General features: G+C 40.8%; 1 protein-coding gene across 1 annotated transcript in view; it reads left to right on the top strand.

The window, feature by feature from the left end:
- The window catches only part of Rsbn1l (round spermatid basic protein 1-like), a gene marked incomplete in the record, with an annotated part of 74,642 nt that overhangs the window by 41,842 nt on the left and 14,620 nt on the right, over positions 1-18,180 (top strand). The window contains 3 exon segments of the mRNA XM_005377211.2: positions 4,286-4,423; positions 6,581-6,723; positions 9,974-10,141. Of these exon segments, the coding sequence (XP_005377268.2) occupies positions 4,286-4,423; positions 6,581-6,723; positions 9,974-10,141 (449 nt within the window).

Raw genomic sequence — 18,180 nt, 5'->3', positions numbered from 1 at the left:
CCCCCCCCCCGCCACCCTCTGCCTTCGGAGTTCTTCCTAGTCACAGGTGTGGGAGAGAGGTGTGGCTTTGTTTTCATAGGATACTGTGGGGAAATCTTATTCTGTGTAATGGGCTAACCGTGCACATTGGCTGTATAGCGTTGTGGTAAAACAACAGTTACCAAAATCGGGGAGCATTTCTGTTTTTGGGAAAAATGCATGGGTTTTTATTTTTGCATTCTATTTTCAGCTCAGGTGCCAGTTATATGTTTAATAGAGAGGTACATACTTTTTTAATGTGACCAGGCTTGGTAGTACACAGCTATAATCCCAGTACTCTGGAGGCTGAGGCAGGAGGATCACTGCAAGTTTGGAGTCAGCCTAGGCTACATACTGAGTTCAAGGCTGGTCTGAACTGCATAGTGAGACCTTGTCTCAAAAAACAAAACAAAACTTTTTGAATGTGACTATATTGTTACGTGTAGTCTACCATATTTAAAACATTAAATGAATGGTCCCTGCTGATTTTGTGAAATGATGGATATTTTAAAATATGTTATAACATACTTTAAAATTTGGGCTGGGAAGATAGCTCAGTGGCACAGGGCCTGCCTGCCAAGCACATACTGAGTTTGATTCTCAGTATCTAAACAAAAACAAAAACAAAAAAAATTTTTAAATTCAGTTACTTTACAGGTTAACACTTTGATGTCTTCAGTTTTATTTTTAAAATTTAGTTTTAAATTGAAATGTATTTCATTGGCTTATTATAGTATTATCTTTAATACTTGGAGAATAAATGTCTTGGGAGAAAATTACTGTTTTGTTTTTAACATGATAGCTAAGAGTATACAGTTTTTCCTTATGGAATTTCCTAATAGGATTTACCATATTTCCCAATAAAATTTACCTTTGGTTTTTATATTGGGTAAATAAGATCTAATTTATAGTTTTAGTACATTTTGATTGAAAGGGAGAAAGACCTGTATGTGTGTAAGTGAATTTTATATATAATCTCTATGTATTTGTTTATATTTTGCCTTGAAGTAAGAACTAATTATCTGGATTTGTTTAGGTTATTTAAGAATATAATCCGGGCTGGGGAGATAGCTCAGTGGTGTAAGCGCCTGCCTGGCAAGCTCAAGGTCCTGAGTTTGATTCCCCAGTACCAAGAAAAAGAAGAAAGAATATAATCCTTGTAGAGGATGTATTACTTATAAAATTTAGTTTCTCCAGAATCTTTTGAAATACTTAAGAATTTTAAGGGGATCATACTTTTTAAAAAAATCCTAAAAGATAGTCTCTTCTTAAGTGGTCCCAAACATACCCCAAATGTAGGACAGGAGAAAAACTAAGTTCTAGTTTGTTTAGCCTAATGTCCAGCCTGTATGCATTCAGACATGCATTTCATTTTTTTTTTTTAAAAAAGAACATTTGTAGCCGGGAATATAGCTGAGTGGCACAAGTGTCTGCCTGGCAAGTGTAAGGTCCTGAGTTTGATTCCCGGTACCAAAAACATAAATAAGTAAAAATAAAAGAACATGGTAAACTTCAAGGTGAATTAGTGCAGATGTGTAATTTGAATGGAATGAGATGGGTAGGTCAGCAACGCATGTTTAGTCAGTGAAACATTCTAGCCTGTAATGGCAGCATTGGTTAATGAAAGTGAAGTGCTGGGGTTGCCAAGGAGCGTGGCATTTGCACCTCCACTGCCCAAGAAGCCGTGCTCAGTTGTACACATTATTGCTCACATTTAAACTGGGGATTTTGCTCTGCAGGGCTGACCGTTAAGTTTGTTATTCGTTAGTCCTGGTTTTCTACCTACTAGTTCTGTTTGTGTCCTGCTTTCTCTAGTTTGGTAATGGCATCTTTTTCAGAGTGGAAGTAGTTACCTGAATTGTGTGATAATACCTAGGGTAGAATGCAGATGTTCCATTTATTTAAGAAGTGAATAATTTTGTAATTAGTGGGGGCTCATTTTTCATACTAGGTACAATGACAGTAGTCTAGTTTGAGACTTCAGGTTTCCTCAGATGATTGTGTGGGCCCCTCGGTCTGTGGGCCTTCATATTAAAGAGCGTTCTTTGGCGGTATATCTTTTGTAGGCATGTATTTAATTCTCGTGTGTGCCCTCTTGGGGAAAAATCTAGTGAGCAGCAATCCATTTGGCTTGCTTTAAAAGTGTGTTTAGTGTATCCGTTTCCTTGGGAGAGCTCATGAAATCGGGCTGTGTTTATTTATTATTTTAGAAGAATTCACTCACTAAAAATTCCTCTTGTAAAGGCCGCCTTTCTTCCTCCTCATGGTAAACTGCCCACATTACTTAATAGACCATTAGGTTAGAGTTGTACTTATTTTTATTTTTATTTTTTTTAAGACAGGATCTCACTATGGAGTTCAGGCTGACGGTGCGCTCACAGCGATCCTCCCGCCTCAGCCTCCCCAGTGCTGGGATTAATTGTAATCATTGTTGGTCCTGTGATAGAGAATGAACCGCCTGGGCAGCAAGAATTTATTTGATTCTTGCTTTGTTAGAACCTTGTGACTTTACATGAGATATTTATTTGGATGAGCAAATTGATACATAGGAAAATGACCTACTTTTGTTGCCTTCCTAATTGCCTTTTAAAAGCCAAATGTTACACTTCAAAACACTTGGAAATTCTGTGTTTTACAATATAGTTGTTTGATTTTACTTCTTAAACATTTTTGGTGCTAGGGATCAAACCGAGGGCTTCTTGCGGAGTAGGCAAATGCTTTGGCACTGAGCTCTCCTCCCAACCCGGCCTTCACACTACGGCTGCAGAACTCAGAACTCTGCAGAGTCTCGTGTGGATTGAAAGGTAGCCGCGGTCTTGGCATCAGGGTGCACACTTGCCATGCCATTTTCTCAGCTGGCGGGAGGCAGGTCCACGCTCAGCACCGAGGGCTGCCTTCCGCAGGTGTGTGCGGGTAGCTGGCTTTCTCCTCGTGATGTTGTCCCTGCATCTGGACATCTGGAACGTCAGGGTGTTAGAGTCAGTCCTGAGCCTGGAGCTTGGCGGTGCTGGATGGAGCGCTCCTAGGAGAGCACACGCCCGAGTACTGGACGGGGATGCGGATCCCAACGTGGGCAACGGGGGACTTGGGAGTGGTTCTGGGCTCTGAGAATGACTGTGCAGTGGCTTATGAGGAGTCAAGTGTATAACCTGGATACATTCGTTAGCTTGGAGTGCATGTGTTCCATGGCTCACTGCTGTGTCAGTTGTGATGGGGAAGGTTCTCTAACGCGATGATGAGGTTATCCCGGGAGGATTTTCGTGTCACGTTGGCTGAGCCGCTGCGTTGTGTGTTGCGTGTCGACACAGCACCAGCCGTGACAGAGAAGACTGGAGGATGCGCCCGGGGTGAGAGTAAGGTTGGCTGCTGTCCGCGTTCGCCCAAGACATAAGGCGTTCAGTTTTCAGAGTTAATCCTGGGCAAACTGGGACAGGTTGGTCTTCTGAGTTTAGTGGGTGCAAAGGGTAATTCAGAGAAAGAGTTCGCTTACACTTTGTTTACGAAAAGGAGTTTTGCTTAAAATGAAGCCCCAACTTATTTACTAGTTAATATATGAAACACATAGGTTTGTTAGGTTTTTAAGTGTGCTTGCCAAAATTTAGGTATCTGTGAATCTCGAGGTTTAGGCTGCTTCATTTTGGCTCTGTGAACGTCACTCCCTGATACCACTATGGCGTATGGCTTTATGGAGTTAGGTTTACTTTGGCAAGTTGAGGTAGAACACTGCAGCTAAGGAAATGAATTTAAATGGTTTCTGAAGGCCAGTCACGTGGCTGGTAGACAGCCAGCGTAGATGTGGGGCTGAGCAATTTTTCATCAGAGTTAATACCTGTAACTGTGTCTCCTAATGATTAAGATTTAGGAAGGAAGAACATCCCTACTGGCTGCTTAAGCATCAAACCAGTAGTAATGGGCAGCTTAAAGCTTCTCATAAAAAGAGCTGAACCAGTGCTGGAGGAAAACGCAGGCGTACCAAGTTTTACATTTCATTTCAGTGCCGTTGGTGATCACACAATACACTGTATTATAGGCAAATGTTATTGTCTAGAATTATATTATTTATCTGAGCTGTCTTCATAAGCAGTCATAAAAACAGAGAAGGAAAATACTTGATTTAGTACACAGGTTTTTTTAATGCCTTACTTGTTATTGTCAATAAAGGCTCTTGTTTTGCCTCACATGTGCTAATGTTCTGAGACAGTGTAATTTATTGTCACGCAGCAATAGCACACACGTTGTAACTGTTGATGAAATTCATATTCTTCAGGTAAAAAGAACATATTCCCACGGTACTTACAGAGCTGGCCCGATGCGACAGATAAGCTTGGTGGGAGCAGTTGATGAAGAAGTGGGCGATTACTTCCCTGAGTTCCTCGACATGTTGGAAGAGTCACCGTTTTTAAAAGTAAGAGGAGACAGTCTCCGCCTTCTCAAGTGTGGCTGTTAGTTCGTGCTGTAAGGGGCACAAATGAATGGCTGTTTCAGAGGTGAAAGCTTGCCGGCCTTACTGAAACTGAGGGGAAAACGGGGAAGACAGGACGGTCGGGGGGAGTGTGTCCGCGTGACCCAGGCCCTCACCCAGAGTGGCGGTGGGCCAGAAGTCCTAGTCTCCGGTGACAGCCTCTTCGGGAACCGTGGCTCCTTCTGTTCATGAGCTCTTCTCAGACTAAACGTTGGAGGACTCCAGGATGGGATGAATGCCTGCAGAACTGAAGCGTTCAGGACCCAAGAGTAGCAGTTTGGCATTGTGGGAAACCACATCTGTGGCTTAGCCTTGGCTGTACCTGTGTGGGCTGAGCAAAGGGTTTCAACTTTCAAGGCTTTCATTTCTTCTTCTATAAAATAAGACGTTTAGGCCATGTAGCACAGTGCCCCGTTAAATTCCTTCAAGGATGTCTAGGCTGACTCCTTCTTTCTAAAACAGCCTCTGTGTCCAAGAACCGTTTGTGCCTGCTGAGCGCCATCTCGGGCTGCGTGGGGGAGTGATTCTTGGGTCAGCATGCGCCTGCCTTGCGAGCAGGGCCTAAGCGACCTGCAGAACGGGAGATCAGCTTCTCTGCAGTGTTCACCACATAACGTTTCTACTTCTGTTGATAGATTGCCTACCCTATGTGTTTGTGTATCTCACCTTTCTCTTGCACCCTGTTCTGTTTCTTTCTTTTCCCCATTAATTGTTTTAATTCCTTTTCTCTTTCTTCCAACCAGTTACATCATGGGATTTGCATTTATTATTGATTTTTCTCTCTTTTTTTTCTTTTTTTGGAGACAGAATCTCCCTGTAACCCAGGCTGGCCTTGAACTTGCAGAGATCCTCCTGCCTCAGCCTCCCTAGTGCTGGGAGTACATGTGCTACCATGCCCACCCTATTGAATAATATTTTAAAAATATTTCCAAATATTATTTAGGTAGTTGATTCAAATTTAATTTTCAAAGCAGATGAAGTAAGTGCATTTTAAAAAAGAAATTTAACAGTCCTTCCCAATTTTAGAACGGGATATAATTTTTTTTAACATCATTAATGTCATTTCATGGACAGTGGCTTTCAGAAATATATTTCTTTTCTTTTTTCTTCTTGCCCTTTTTCCTACCTCCTGCTCATTTTCTCTTTAAAAACATTCTAATATCTGGTTTAAGCCAACAACCTCTGCAAGACAGAATGAAACAGAAGTGGATTTTGATTTTGATTTGGTTTCCCTTTTTGTTTTGTTAGTATTTGATTACTAACCAAAGAACTATCTGGCTTTATATATTTGGTTTTTGTTTGTTTTTGAGACAGGGTTTCACTGTGAGGTTCAGGTTGACCTTGAACTTGCTAGGTACCAGGGCAGTCTCAAACTTGGGGTCTTCCAGCTGTAGCCTCCCAAGTGCTTGGATTATAGGCATGTGCCACCACATTTCACTGCATTTTTAAAATTTAAATTTCAGGTGGGGTGTGGTGGCACACATCTGTGACCCCAGCACTAGGGAGGCTGAGGCAGGAAGATCACCACAAGTTTGAGGTCAGCCTGGGGTACATAGTGAGTGAGTTCAAGACCAACCTGGACTACATAGTGAGACTCTGTCTCCAAAAAGAAGAAAAAACAAATTCAAATTTCATTCTTGGGCCTGGTATGGTGGTGCACGCCTTTAATCCCAGCACTTGGGAGGCTGCGGCATGAAGATAGCTGTGAGTTCAAGGTCACTCTGAACTACATAGTGAGACCTGTCTCAAAAAAGCAAAACAACAAAAATTTTTCCTAGTTAATTTTTATAGATTGTTATGGGGAGCATTTATGTTGTTAACTTATTAAAATCATATACCCCATATGTTGGGGAGAAGGAAGAATAACAAATGATGAATACAGTGAGTCGTACTTCTGGTAGGGCCAGGGAACCATCTAAGAGGGATTATTCTCTTGATGTGTTTGGAATAGAACTTCTGGAAGTAAACATATGAATGTATGGGAGTACATTCCATGTAGTACGTGTTTCACATGTGTAAGCTGTATGTGAGTGTGTGCGTGTGGGGGGAGCCGTACTCGCGCCTATTTGAAGTCGTGAGTGTCTGCCGTTCTCTCTCCAGTGCACACTGCCGTGGGGGACCCTGTCCAGCCTCCAGCTGGAGAGTCGCAGAGACAGTGATGATGGCCCCATCATGTGGGTGCGTCCAGGAGAGCAGATGATCCCGGTGGCAGACGTGCCAAAGTCACCTTTTAAAAGGAAGAGGTATGCCGGACACACTTTTATTGCCGAGAGGGAGTGAGTGTATGTTGGGGTGTGTGTGTGTGAAATGGGAAGAAGGAGGAAGGGAAAATTTAGAGCACAGTTGGAATGTAAATTCAAAAGTCACTACGATATTGCTGTAATTTGTTATAAGACATTCGATATAAATAAGACACGCGTGATGTAGGCAAATGACAATAAATTTTAACTGGGAATGGAAAAACAGTCCCTTTTACAAAGACATTATAAACTGTTTTGAAATGAACTCAACAAGAAATATTGAGAACCTGTGACCCGAAAGCGGGTGTGAGTAACACCCGGCGCAGGGCAGTCCGGGCCCAGCTGGGAAGGGATGCTGTGCGTGCTGCGCTTGTCAGTGGGGCTCACCGTCCGAGCTTGCGATCCAGTGAGTGCGAAGTTCGTGGTGAAGAACGCTGAGAGAAAATACATGCAGGGTGTGTGTTTCCAGGTAAAGAAAATAGCCATAACACTCAGATAGCTTATTGGAATAGAAGATAGTCCAAAGGTAGATCTGAGTATGTTGGGAACCAGGTGTGAGACCAGTGGGGAAGGAAGATTGAGAAACACAGTTTCCTGTCAAACAGGAAGTTAGAGATTTAAACAGAACAGGTGAAACAATTAAAATATTAGCATAAAAATTACAAGCCTGGAATGACAAGACCAAAAAGAAAAACGTGTTAATAGTATTTAGGAGTAAAACAGTAGTTAGCACATGATGGACTAAATGTACAAAAAGAATTCCCAAAATTGAGAAGAAAAATGAAAACTTACCCAGTAGAAATGTAGTCTTCAGGCAGATAAGTTTATTTTTTTTTAAAGGAGAGGTTTTTGCAGTTACACTTGCAAATGGCTTTGGGGAAAATGACTAGAGTGGAAACACTAGAGGCTCACGAGCGCATGAAGGTGCAGTCTTTCCCTGCTGCGAGGGGCGAGCGGCTGTGGTCATCCTGGGAAAGTGTCAGGTGGCACCTCGGGAAGAACAAACGACAGCGATCTGCCCCTACCGTGGGGACCATCTCAAGGACTAAGAGCACTGAAGGTTAATGTGGAGGAATCATAATTGTAGCATTGTTTGTAATAAGAAAAAAATTTTCAGCCTGCCTGAACGTGTATCACAGGGGAAGTAGAATACATTTTGTACATTCTCACTAAGGAGTAGGTGAAGTAGTTGGAATGGTTGTTATGTCTTTTGATGTAGTCATGATACTTAAGAAGAGTAAAATATACAGTAATGTATCTATGATTGTTTTTATGAAAAGAAGTAAAGCCCCACGTGTAAATGTGTATTTATGTGAGCATAGAGGAGGTTTTTGAGAAATGTACACTAAGTTAACATTGTGGGAATTGAGCTGGTACTTCCAGGGAAGATGCTACCTTTTTCTCTAGATACCTAAAGTGGTTTCTCTGGGTACAGGGATTATTAATTGTTACTATTGTGTCTGTAACACCTCAACAGTGTCTGGGACTTAATAATTATGGGATGAATGGAATCTTATAAATGATTTCCGAAGGTGTTAATAAATAAGACTGAGCCAGGCATGGTGGTGCATGCATATAATTCTATTACTTGGGAGGCTGAGGCAGAAGGATCACCACAGGTTGAAGGCCAGCCTGAATACATAGCAAATCCTTGTCAAAAAAGGATTGATGTGTTTTTCAAGAGTTTTTAACTCTTGCTTCCTGTGAAAAGGCAGCAGTCTTTCAAGGCCACAAGGTGGGTCTCATGAACACCACATCCTAATGGTGAAGGGCACAAAAAGGCTTAGCACAGTACCTGGCACAGCGCTTTTATTAGTTGGCCAGACCTAATGTGCAAGAAGGTATACTGCAGCAGTGTGTGTGTGTGTGTGTGTAAGACTGCAATGTAGTGTTGCACAAGGACCAGTAAGTAGGGGTTAAGAGTGGGGAGTTAGAGACCTGCCTGACCCCAGGGGGCTGTGGGGACCAGCAGAGTCCTCCCTGGAAGTGAGAGAAGAACCACCGAGCAGATGAGTAGTGACTTTTGGCCTCCTGCTTTTCTTTCTGTAGCAGAATCAGGCTTCTGCAGGGAGGGAGTCTCAGCAGGCGAGGCCACTAGGAGGTGAGCAGGGAAGGCTGCTCCTGCTGCCCCTGCTGCTGCTGCTCCCAGGCGCAGCTGGGATTTCCATTCACCCCTCCACCCACCATTCGTGTCTGGTGGAAAGTACTTCCTGCCTGTTTTTTTCTCGCTAATTTATTTTTCATTTTTAATGTACTCCTGTGACTAGACTCTAAACTCCCACGGGAGCAGGGACTTCATCTGTCACTGTTGTTTCATTCATGAGCCTTGGGGCCTATACACTGCCTGGGATATAGTACGTGTCCTGCAGGTGCTGAGTTACTGCACTGCTGAAAGTTGCCTGTTTATTCTTATGTCCTTTGTTGGCTACATGAGCTCAGACAGCACTTGGTCCCCCACAGATCAGACCCAGACCCTGGCTGAAGATTCTGGGTGCCACGATCCCTTCGCTGTGTGATATACGCAGCCCCAAGACACCTGGAACCATACACAGTACTGAACCCAATCCATACGTACCCATGATGAAGTTTAAGTTATAATGAGGCTCAGTCAGATAACAATATATTGTAGTAGTGTGGTCTGTTCTCTTACTGTCTTACTGTATGTCCAGCTTTCCATTTAAAGGAGGCACTTCATGGCTTTTCTTTGCAGACCTGCAGTTTCAGTACTAGTGCTTGCGTGCGGCCTCGTTATAAGGATAGGAGTGACGGGGACAGAAGCACTCTGATGCTGGACAGTGAACTTGATCAGGAAGAAGGCTGCCTGCGAGGGACTCACGGGTGGGCGGCTGGGTTTCCTAGACACAGGGATGATTTGTGTCTGGGCAGAACTGGGTGAGGTGCCACAGACTACATCATGCTCCTCCGATGGCCAGCAGTGTAAAACTTAGGAACCCTTTATTTCTGGGATTTTCCCCTTCATATTTTCACATCACAGTTGAGCACAGATAACTGAGATGGCAGAAGGTGAGAGTGCAGTTTAGAGGGGACTGCTGTGTGGGAGACCTGGATAAACTACAGTTCTTATCCAGGCAAGTTTGCTTACAGCTGCCCCTTTGGGGTGTTCTTATTCATTTTGAAAATAGAACTTGATTTGAGAGCTGGTAATTGGTATTTTCCTTTTGTCCAAATTACATGATTATTGAGTGTTTGAAGTGTGCTTCAGTATATAAATGTTACTCTTTTTAAACAACAGAACTACCAATGAAATAAAAAACCTCCAGTACCTACCTCGAACCAGTGAGCCTCGTGAGATGCTCTTTGAAGACAGGACGCGAGCCCACGCAGATCACATCGGCCAAGGCTTTGAGCGGCAGACTACGGCGGCCGTGGGCGTGCTGAAGGCCGTGCACTGCGGAGAGTGGTGTGTACCGCGCTGCTGCTGCAGTGGGGGCTGGGGAGGGTCCCACTTGTCCCCACCATGGGGAAAGTCATTTCTCCCCATATTTGGATAGCCTAACCACATAATTGCATGAAAGAAGACTTTACATTGCTAGAATCTAGTCACTTGGGTTGAGTAAAATAATTTAATTTTCTAAGTGAGTACGGGGGAAAAGTTAAGGTAGAAGGAAACCTAGATTTACTTGGTGCTAACTATACACACATTTACAAATGTAGTCTCACTTAATTTTGTCAGCTGCTTTTTGGTCCCGATTTATTACACAGGGAAACTGAGTGTCAGGCTGTCAAATAATTGCTTCATTTAACTCATACAGTTAACAAGGGTAGAGCTGAGGCTGATTTCAGATCTGACCCTAGGCTTGTATTATCTTTTACTCTTAGGTTTAATATCTCTTAAGTATTTGTGTGTCTTTCTGTATTCTTTTTTCCAAGGTTTGCCTACAAGTTTCACTTTGAGTATGTTTTCTTTCAAAGATTCTTTTGGTCTTGATTATTACTTGATTGACACATAATGATTATACATACACATGTATGTAACATTTTATACATGTATGTGTGTATATACATAGATATATAATCATTATGTGTTGATCAAGTAATATATATAAAAATTATATACAATTACATATAGTAAATATAACAGATTTGATGTCTGGTTTCATGCCTGCATTGTGTAATGATCAAAACAGGGTAGTTAGTGTATCTATCACCTTAAATTATGTCATGGAGATATGCATTATTGTTACCCATAGTCACCCTACTGTGTAATAGAACACTAGCACCACTTACTCCTCCTGTCTGCAACACTGAACTTGACCTCTCCCCCTCTTCTCGCTCCTTTTCTGCCCACAGTCTTTGGTGAATTAAAGAAATTACTTTGAAAGGTTTAAAAACAAGTAGATCATTATCTTTAATAGGCTTAAAGTTACATTAAGTAACTTTCCATTTATTAAATTCATAAAATACATATATTTATACTGTTAAACTTGCTTAGATTTTTAGGTTTCAAACTGAGCAGTATTCAGTTATGAAACATGAATTGGAGTATGCTACTTTGTTTACTGAAGCAGTTGAACTAGATATCAAATAAGCAAGAAAGATTTCTAAGTTAGAATTATCTTTAACTCTTAAAAAATATAAAAGGTCACATGTACAGTTTTCTAAAGTTTTATAGAAATTATAACCTATATTTTCTACACAAAGTATTTTTTTTTTAACAGCTAGCAGTATAAGTTTGGCCCTGTAGCAAGAGGAGAAAATTCTTCAGAATATTTTGGTAATTGCGACTAAGTTGGGGGAGAAGGGCAGTGTAAACTGACTTTCTTAAAATAAATGAAGCTTTGTCATTGTCAGGCATACAAAGTAGTTAGTACTGAATTAACCCTATAATATCCTTAGGAAGGCTATTGTAAGTATTTTATGATTCAATAGTCTGTGAGTTACGTTTAAATTAAATCATAATTTTCAAACATCTGTGGTCCTTCTGTACTGTGTTCTTATAATCTAGTTTGAAATATTATTTGTCTTAAAGAGTAATGACAAATTTATCTCTGGAACTCATTAAAAATTCCATCTTTTTAAAATTAATGAAATTTTTCTCAAAAGTTTGTTATAATTTTTGAGTATAGTTTGGTATGAAGAATTTAAGAGTAGCATTAAGATTTACTTAGGATAACATCTGATTTGTAGATGCTGTTCAGTAAAATCAGCCACATGTTTATACTGCCTTTTGGAGAGAAGCATCTTGCTTCAGAAGACCCCACACTTCATTTAACACTTTCCTGCCAGCTTGAAGCACTGTGTACACACATGACTGTCCCATTGGGTAGCGTAAAGCACTGGTGGTACAAATGGCTATAATCACTTTTCTTGCTCTTTTTATTAATAGAATTAATAAAAAAATGTATAAATGGACCTAATCTAATTGCTTCAATTTAAATAATTACTCCCCAGATATAAATATTAATTGTATTCTTATCAATTAAAAAGTTGTAACAATTAATAAATTTATTTCATTAAATTTATATTTGTGAAGTTTGTCAAGTTTTAACATGGAAATTGTACAAGTGTCTCATTCCTGGCTTACGTAGTAGTCATTTACAATTGCTGTACCATAAATTAGCTGTACTACAATTACTTTAATTTTTCCATAAGGAACTATAATATGACATCTGGTCTGCCAGGTCAACACTTAGTATTGCATTATTGTAATCAAGCCCCCTGACAAGCGGTGTAAGTCACCCAGTGAGACAGTCATGCATGTACCACCAGAGGTTCAAGCCAGTGGAACGGTCAGATTCAAATCAGAGCCACCTGGCAGTGAGATGTATGAATTGCAGCCCCATGACTTAAGCTCCTTTCAATTATTGTATGTGTGTGTGCTCTTCCACTTCCTTAAGTGAGCAGGGGTTATGGATTGTGTCCTGTGCTTCACAGGCCTTCTGTAGAGTGAGTAAATATTTGTTAAATGAAAAACTACTTTCATGGCTACCAATTTTACAGTGGAAGGGACCATTAACAAACTTCTACTATATCAGATGAGCAGATTTAAGAATATGAGACAGATTTTGGAATGAGTGAGATATTGCTAGCAGTGACAGTTTTCTGTCACTACTGCAAAATAATTTGCCTCCCATGTGTTATGGCTTATATCTAGATGTCCCCCAAAGCCTCATACACTCATGGTGGAGCTTTTGGGAAATGGCTGGATCTAGAGTGCCCCACCCTGGGTGTGAATGCTACCTGCCCTAAAGGGTAGAACATAAGCGACAGAAGGAGGATTGTAGTTGTTGCTGCTTGTTGCATCACTGCTTTGCCTGCCATGGACTGTTTCTTCTCTGCAATGCCCCTCTGCCATACCACCCTGCATTATAGCCAGCCAACTATGGACTGAACCCTCTACATATTGAGCCAAATAAATCTTTCCCCCTTTAACTCTGGGTATTGGGCATTTTATCTCAGCAATGAGAATAGTAACAAAAACACCATTATCAATGCTGGCTTTTTAATCGTTTAATACTAAAGATGGTAAGGAGTAGTTTTGTCAGTGCTATAGAAGGCTTTGTGCCTGTGTTAACTTTCCATCACTATAACAAAATACCTGGGGATAGTTAAGTTACAAGGAGAAAAGATGTGTTTGGGTTCATCATTTTAGAGGCGTGGTCTGTGCTGCGGCACACCCACTGCTTTTAGGCCCCTGGCAAGGCAGCACATCATGGTGGAAGCATGTGGCAGAGCCAAAATGCTCACCTCCCACAGCAGAGAGCAGGCGCTGCGGCCCCTGAGAAGCCTCTTTCCACTGGCTCCACCTGCCAGTGGGTCCACCACATCCCAGTTGCTCCACTCCAGGGACCAGCCCTTCCTGCCTAGGCCTCTGGGGGACACTTAGGTCCAGACTGTAGTAGTGGCTGCGATGCAGAAGTGCTGCCATCTCTTCGTTATTATTCCTTTACGTTAGAGTGAGCCAGACCAAGGAAGTTGGTTCCTGTTCTCTTTTTCCTTATTGTAGTGTTTTCAGTTCTGCTCTTTTCTCATTCTGTGACATTAATAATACTAGAGTATGTTCCTAGAAAATTCAAGAGGAGAAATTTGAAACCTTAAATTGTATGATACGAGGGGGGAGAAAAAATGGTAGAAGGGACCCTGTTAGAGACTAGAGAATGTTTATAGAATTAGGTAAAAGTCACAGATAAAAGTGATGAGAAATAGATAATAAGAGTAAAAGAGGGAGAAAGAGGGAAAGTATGTATCGAGTAAAAATAAAAGAAAAAATTAAAAGGGAAAAAAATTAAATGTTAGAAGAGGAATAAAGAAAGAAAAGAGAAAAAGAGATAGGAAGCAAGGGAGAAAGACAGGAAAATCCCTCAGACCCAAGTAAACTGGCTAAGAAGAAAGAAAGGAAAATAGAAAACAAAGCTCATACATACACACACATACAACACATGCATACACACACACACACACACATACACACACACAACGAATGAAAGAAATATCTCTGTGCTTTCAAATGTGTAGTTTACTTCCAGGATCTACAATTTTGGGCCATTGTCCAAGTCAGGACTATGCTTGCACCTCTAGTTGAAGAAGGTAGCCAGGACCAAAGCTGTGCTGGGTATGGTACCAGCAGGCAGTTGGATTAGGGCCAGGGCTCCAGCGTTGCTGTGCGGGCAGGGCCTGTATCCTTAACTCCGGTCCTTCAGGGCTCATACGGTGGACTCTCCCGCAGTCACTGTGAGAAGGTAATAGTGGGATCCCTGAAATGAAGCCATCCCACGGCTGCTCTGAGTCCCGGGTTCAAAGGATCAAGCCTTGCCTGGGACGGCGTCCACCAAGCACTCTGTCAGGGTACGGTGGGTGCGTGGACTGGACTCACTCACCAGTTGCTGCCTGTTGAGGGCTCACTGGGAGCAGAATCCATGCTGGTTTGGTCTGCCACTGAGCTTCTCCCTGATGCTCTCTGAGTGCCCAGCTTATGCTTTGTCTCTGTGAGTGCAGTTTCCCTTTTCTGTGAAGCCTGTGTGGGGAGAAAGTGCAGATGGCCCCGTGCGTTCCTCCTCTGGTGTCCTGTCTCTCATCCTCTGCACGGTTTCATTTTCCTGGCTGATCCTTCCTGGTTCCTGGGGACCTACTAATCTTTTTTCTTCTCCAAGTTGTTATTTTGCCGTGTCTGAATTCCTGTATCTCAGAGAGGCTGAGTTGTTGCTTTACCACTCTGCCGTTTTTCCAGCTGTTTCTTTTTTGAAGACAAAAATTTGTTCTTTTTTTAGATTAACCTGGAATCTTGGATGGTTTGAGACCTTTCTTCTCTAATATAAATACTTAAAACTAAATTTTTAAGCACTACTTTAGCTACATTTCACAAATCTTGATTCCATGTTTTCATTATTATTTTGTTAACATTTCTAATTTCCTATTTGATTTCTTTTTTAACTCATGAGTTATTAAAAATAGTGTTAATTTCCAATATTTACAGATTTTTTTCTAAAGTTTTTATATATGTTTGGATTATTTCTAATTGTTAATCTCCAGTTCTAATTTTTTTTTTTTTTTTTTTTTGAGATAGGGTTTTGGTATGCAGTTCAGGCTGGCCTCGATCTCACAGTGTTTGTCCTGCTTCAGTCTCCCAAGTACTGGGATTACAGGCGTGCGCCACCATGCCTGGCTCTCCAGTTCTAATTTTGGATTTATCTATTTATCCTCTGAATTTTTCCAATTTTTCCTCCAAGTATTTTTGTTTTGTAAAGGCTTAATGGAGACATAAGTCAAATATCGTACGATTCATTATGATTCACTTACTTGACATATACAAGGCAATGGTTTTAAGTTTATTTATAGACTTTGGGCCGGGCATATAGCTGAGTAGCACAGCGCCTGCCTGGCAAGCACAAGGTCCTAAGTTCGCTTCCTGGTACCAAAAATATTTTTAAAAAAATTTATAAACTTTCACAAGCATCAAAATTATACATTTTTATCGTCTGAAAAGATGCTTTATAGTTTCTTTCATTTAGCATAGTGCTTTGAAGGTTGTTCTATGTATTTCAAAGCCTTATTATGAGATGACTATACACTTGTTACATTTTTCATGCTAAATTGACCTTTCATCATAAGATGCCCTTTGTATTTTTGGTAATATTTCCTGTCCTAAAGTCTACTTTATATGATGTTAATATAGCTGCTTCAGTTTTATGATTAATATTTGCGAATTAAATCTTTCTCACTTTTTTCTTTTATTCTAGTATAAGTCTGTGAATCATACCATGTAGGTATCAAAGATTCTTCTTTTATTAGCGTGTTTGCAAAACATCACAGTACGTTTGTCTGGGGAGGGGGAGCACATCACATGTATATAACTTCTCTTGATGACTGTTGATCCATTTATCCCTCCTCTTCCTTCTAGATCCCTTCTCTATCTCCAAAAGCCAAACTTTCTGTTTCTTGCTGTCTCCTCTTTATTTCACTCTTTTATTTATTCATGATTTTGGTTTCTCTCAGACGAGAAAATGTGTGGTGTGTGACTTCACATGTCTGCCTTGTGGATTTAAGGTATCTGTCGCCTGCAAGTGACACGGTTTCATGCGTGATGGCTGAACAGTATTCCATTGTGAATATGTACCACATGCTCTTTATCATTTATTAACGGGCATCTAGACTATTTCCAGAGCTTAGGTGCTTTACACGTGGGTACATATATAGACTGTGGTGTGGTGTCCTTCACTCTATGGGAATATACCTAGGAGAGGAATAGGTGAGTCAAGTAGAATTTCTATTTTCATTTTTTTGTGTAACCTCCATACTATTTTTCACAATGATTGTAGTTCACATCCCCACCAACAATGTAGAAGCGTTCCTTTTTCTCCACATCCTTATTGTTTTTTGTGATCTTGACAGTAGCCATTCTGACTGGGCTAAGATGGACTCTCAGAGTTGTTTTGATTTTCATTTCTCTAATGCCTAAGATAATATTTTTTCATGTACTTATTGCCCATTTGTACTTCTTCATTTAATAAGTGTCTGTTTAGTTTGTTCACTTATTTCTTGTTCTTTATTGTGTCAGTCAGTGCTTACTACAGAAACAGATTTAATGCAAGATATACAAATACAAGGATTTACAAGATAGACTTACAGTGGCCACCCACATGGTCAGGTGTGGAAAAGTGCAAAAGGGCTGTCTGCCTGCTGGAGATCCAAAGGATCCAGTCATGTCCCATGTGAGGCCTCAGCAGGAGTCTGAAGGGTCTGTGCTGGAAGCCGGGAGACGATATCCAAGGTGAAGGTGAAGACTGGAGCTCTTCTAAAGAAAGAGCAGTGACCTTGTTTCTTCGTTTCCTTTTTATCCCATTCTGGTGGCCAGCCTGTTGGTTACTGCCACTCACACGCAGTTAATGCCAGCAGATCTTCAGTAAATACCCTCAGCCACCCCTAGAACTGTGCTGATGCAATTTAGTTGGGCATTTTTTAACTGAAGTTGACATAGACAGTTAACTGTCACATTTATATTTGCCATGTTATTAGTCCTCTGTGAGAAGAGTAGCTGGAAAATTGTTTTGCATAATCTGTACATTGTCTTTGATGATCATTTCCTTTGCTGTGCAGAAACTTTTTAAGTTGATGCAGTTGCATTTGTTGATGTGTGATACTATTTCCTGTGCTCTCCGAGTTCTGTGTAGGAAGTCCTTCATGTGCCTATGGCTTCACGTGTTTCCCCAGCAGCTTCAAAGTTTCTGTCTTTGGTCCATTTTGATGTGATTTTAATACAGGTTGGGAGATAAGGTTAGTTTCAGTGCCCCGCAGGAGGGTAAGTAGTTTTCCCAGGGCCGTTTGTTAAGTAGCCTGTCTACCTCTTGTCCAGCATATGCTCTTCAGCCCCTTTACCAAACTCAGCCAGTTGGAGGTGCATGGCCTTGTTCTGTGGCTACTCCATTGGTCCGCTTGTCTATTGTTATGCCAGCGCCATGCTGTATTTGTAGTATAATTTACAATATGATAACTCCTGCTGTGTTCATTTTGCTCAGGATTGTTTTTGCTATTCTGAGTCTCTTTTGGTTCCACACAAATTTTAGAATTGTAATTTTGTGTAGATCTGTGAAGAATGTTATTGCTATCTTAGTAGGGATTGCATTAAATCTATAGAATGCTTTGGGTGATATGGCCATTTTATTTCTGTATTTATTTTTTGATATGGCCATTTTAACGATATTAATTCTCCCTATCCAGGAATTGAGGATAGTTTTCTACTTTCTGATGTGTTCTTCATTTTCTTTTTTCAGGTTTTGTAGTTTTCATTGTAGAAGTCTTTCACCTCCTTGGCTAGGTTGATTGCTAGCTAGATATGTATGTATGTATGTATGTATGTATTTTCTGAAAAATATTTTCATAAGAAATAGTAAAAGAATAATAGTTAATACACTATGCATTGTTATCTTCAAAGTAGTTACTCAGCATATAAGACATAGACCAAAAAGGAAAAAACTGAGATAATAACAGAAAATTTCTTTTCAA

This window comes from Chinchilla lanigera, unplaced genomic scaffold, assembly GCF_000276665.1.
Source record: "Chinchilla lanigera isolate Chin_1 unplaced genomic scaffold, ChiLan1.0 scaffold00009, whole genome shotgun sequence".
NCBI classification, from domain to species: Eukaryota; Metazoa; Chordata; class Mammalia; order Rodentia; family Chinchillidae; genus Chinchilla; species Chinchilla lanigera.
This window is presented reverse-complemented; position numbering and strand designations above follow the sequence as displayed.